Source organism: Epinephelus fuscoguttatus, linkage group LG7 (assembly GCF_011397635.1).
Source record: "Epinephelus fuscoguttatus linkage group LG7, E.fuscoguttatus.final_Chr_v1".
In the NCBI taxonomy this organism is placed as follows: Eukaryota; Metazoa; Chordata; class Actinopteri; order Perciformes; family Serranidae; genus Epinephelus; species Epinephelus fuscoguttatus.
The window spans coordinates 25,445,352-25,448,997 of record NC_064758.1 but is presented as its reverse complement, the minus strand read 5'-3'; the positions used below and the strand labels follow the sequence as shown (position 1 = coordinate 25,448,997).

Genomic DNA, 3,646 nt, shown 5'->3' with positions numbered 1-3,646 from the left:
TTCCAGGGCCTTTTACTTAATCTATATTTTCATTAGAAAGGGCTGAATCTCCCTGTCTGAATGAAGCAATTGACACAACCAAAAAGATCCGATGCACGAGGCAACCATGTGGTGAAGAACATGCATTTATCACAAATGTCAAATAATATTGTGCAGCGTCTGATACAGTGACTGGAGGAGAAAGAAAGACAAAGAGCACTGTTTAAATCAAAGGTTACCATAAAATTGCCCAAGAAAAGTGCAAAAGTTCTAGTAACAGGTAAATGTAAATATTTTAATAGAAGCAAAATCTGTTGGAGCACTAGTTTGGAAAATTAAAGGTGTGTAGTTTAGTCTAATTTCAATAAAATGAATGTTTTTTTCTTTTAAAGTGACTTTTTCTACACCTTTTGAAATATCAGCAGTGTGTTGTCAGTAATGGCTGCGACTTGTCAGTTTTTGTTTTAGAAGTTTCATTTTTATTTCTTTAATATCTCGTATTCATTAAAAAATATGCTTTCTAGGGGGCCCACAGTGATCACGGGGCCTAAGCAACTGCTTGTAATGCTTAATGGATAGGGCCAGCTCTGTTTGCAGATTCAGATTTTACACTTAAAACATATGATCACCTTATAAAAAGTGATGCATGACGAATGATTTAACCACCCAACAGCATGTAAAGTTGTTCAATTTAGTTCAAACTATTAAATGCTGCTTGAAAATGTAATAATGGTCAAAATATGAAAGTGAAAGAGGGTATTTTGATGTTTTAAGTACATTTTCCTTCACTTGTAATCCACTATTTCTTTCCACATTGTAGTATTGCTACTTTTACATAGTAAAATATCCACTGGCAAACACTCCTGTTGCGTGAAAAAAGTGACATGGCTCATTCAGAAGTCGTCTCCTCTAAGGCTACAGAGGCACATTTATCAGAGTGAGAAAAAGATTTTCACTCACTGATGAAATACAGATGGCGTCTCCACGGAGCGCACGCCTGTTGTTGTGTGTGCACACAGAAGAGAAGCGCATGCATGTTTGCGTATAAAAAGCATCTGTTCAACACAGTTCTGGCCATTTGAAGCCAAGAGCTGAACGCAGGAAGGAATACACTATCTGAACGACAACCACGGGATTATGTTGGACTTAACTCCGCTGTGGAATTCATCCCACCTGTCCACAGCCATCAAGGAAACCTGCTCTATCACACTCCACAGCATCTCTACCCTCCCTGGGCTCCATCTTCAGTGATGGCTGAGTGGAGCTGGGTGGCGTACACAGTACTAGAAGTGATTATTGCTGTGGCGTGCTGCCTTGGTAATGTGCTGGTGGTGTGTGCGGTGTGTGTTGGTATCCGGGATTCTCTCCGGGAGCCCACTTTCTGCTTCCTTGTTTCCCTGGCAGTGGCTGACCTCCTAGTGGGTGTGGCCGCTGTGCCCCTGGCTGTACTGTTGGATGGCTGGGTGAGTGTGACCCCTGACCTGTGCCTACTTCTAAGCTGCGTTGTGCTTGTGCTGACTCAGGCCTCTGTGCTGTCACTGCTTGCCATTGCCGTGGATCGATACCTGCGGTTACACACGCCACTCAGGTGAGGTATGCATTCTGACAAACATGGATAACATGCATGTTGATTTGTAGAATAACCGTCTTTCATTACATCTTTGTTTTGACCCTGTCAGATACAAAGCCCTGGCTACACAGAGGCGTACATGGATGGCTGTGTCTATGTGCTGGATACTCTCATGTCTGCTGGGGTTCACCCCTCTGTTTGGTTGGCGCAACTACTCCTCTCTACCATCTGACTCCACCAATACATCCTCCTCCTCCTCCTCCTCCATCTCTCCACCATGCACCTTCCTCTCAGTGATCTCTCTCCCCTTCATGGTCTACTTCAACTTCCTGGGATGTGTCATGGCACCCCTGCTGGTCATGACCCTGCTCTACACTAGAATCTTCTGGAGCCTGCAGGGTCGTCTCAAGGACAGCTGTCCCCAAGCCAAGGCCTCTCTGCTCAGGGAGAAGAGGCTGGCCCTCTCCCTGGCTCTGGTTCTCATTTTGTTTGCCGGCTGCTGGATTCCTCTGCACCTAATGAACTGTCTGCTGCTGTTTCAGGGTCCTCAGGCTGTCACACAGGGGACACTCTATACAGGCAGGTGACTTTTGTAGTCCGTATACAGTCATGTTTTTATTCTCATGCTGAGAAATAAGTTTGGAAAGTTCCCCTTGTGTCTTTAAAATTTACCTACTTACTAGCAGTTAGAGTGAAATCTAATAAATCCATTTCCTCCAGGTATTCTCCTGTCTCATGCCAACTCAGCAGTCAACCCCGTGGTCTATGCTTGTCGCATCCCAAAGATCCAACAAGCCTACAGTCAAATATGGAGACGCTTCCTCGTGAGGCTGAACTGTTGCCATGGGGACGAGCAACTTCGCCGATCAATAACAGGCAGCCGAGCCAATCGCACAGAGACATGTGGATCAGGAGGGAAGACCACACCCTTAGAAAAGACCAGAGGGTCATTTTCAGTCCAGTATGTTTGAGGTTTGAGTTCATGGGACTTTTGACAGGAAGTTTTCACCCACTCACAAGAAAATCACTGCATCCAACAATCATTTAAGGCTTTATTAAACATGACCAACTATGAGAATACAGACAGCCAGTGAGAGTTTGAATTTGTGTGTAGTGTTTGGTTTGAATGGATCCCTGCATTCTCTCACTTTGCCACGGCATTCAGTCGCAACTTTAAGTTAGCAAAGCTATCTCAAGAGTCGCCACTAGAGGGTGCTGTAGACTAACAAACACAACAGCTGCTGCTGTACACAAACCATGAAACCATCAGAGTTGCAGTGGGTGACACACAATTTCAAGGTTTACTCTTTTTGGACCACTGATTTGAGGCAAATATGACTTTATTGAGATGTACATATTTTTGTCATGTGATAGCTTCTATCAATTCATCACTAACTCTTTGCCGCACTTGCTCCTGTCTTTCTGAGATCTCTGAATAAATGTGATACTTAGCCACGAGAGTGTGTTGAGCATTCATGAGTGTTCAGTGAGCTCCTCAGGGAAGGCAATAGACTGTATAGTTATCACCTGAGCAGGGTGCAATCCCACCCACCAAACTATACAACCTACTACCTCACCCTGACAGAGCCCAAGTCAGACACACCGTACGTTCATGTCCTGTTTGAAACCTAATTTACTTGCGCTAGAAAAAAAAAGAAAAAAAAAAAGACAATGCTTGACACAGTGCATTATGTTGATTGCTGCGAGAGTACGTTTTTGATTGGACGGCATGATTGCCCATCTGGAGATGACAGTCGGCGAGTGGCTGACTCAGCTGTCTCCTTGGGAAAGACAGTAGATTGTATAGTTATCTCAAAAAGAGGTTACACAACCCCACAACTATTCAATCTACTACCTCAGCCCCAAGGACAGCATCCACGTTGCTTCAGCATCAAAGATCCACAAAGGTAATTCTCCTGCAATGGCACAGAGAAAAACAAGAGAGGGTTATCTTAATTAACTATTCTCTGGGAAATACATGCAAGATAAAACTGGGTTAGGCGGTCATTTTTTAAGTGTATATTTGCGTCACATTTTCGACTGTTTAAATTCAGTCCTAGCACAAAGGAGTGTGATCGTATCTTCAGTTTGATCTCT

The 3,646-nt window shown here is 43.9% G+C and overlaps 1 protein-coding gene across 1 annotated transcript; it reads left to right on the top strand.

The window, feature by feature from the left end:
• Window positions 1-435: 435 nt before the first annotated feature.
• On the top strand, window positions 436-3,007 carry LOC125892397 (adenosine receptor A3-like). The gene is made up of 3 exons (XM_049582398.1): window positions 436-1,567; window positions 1,659-2,128; window positions 2,270-3,007. The coding sequence occupies exons 1-3, from the start codon at window positions 1,230-1,232 to the stop codon at window positions 2,518-2,520; spliced, it is 1,059 nt and encodes a 352-aa protein (XP_049438355.1). The 5' UTR covers window positions 436-1,229; the 3' UTR covers window positions 2,521-3,007.
• The last annotated feature ends 639 nt before the right edge of the window (window positions 3,008-3,646 follow it).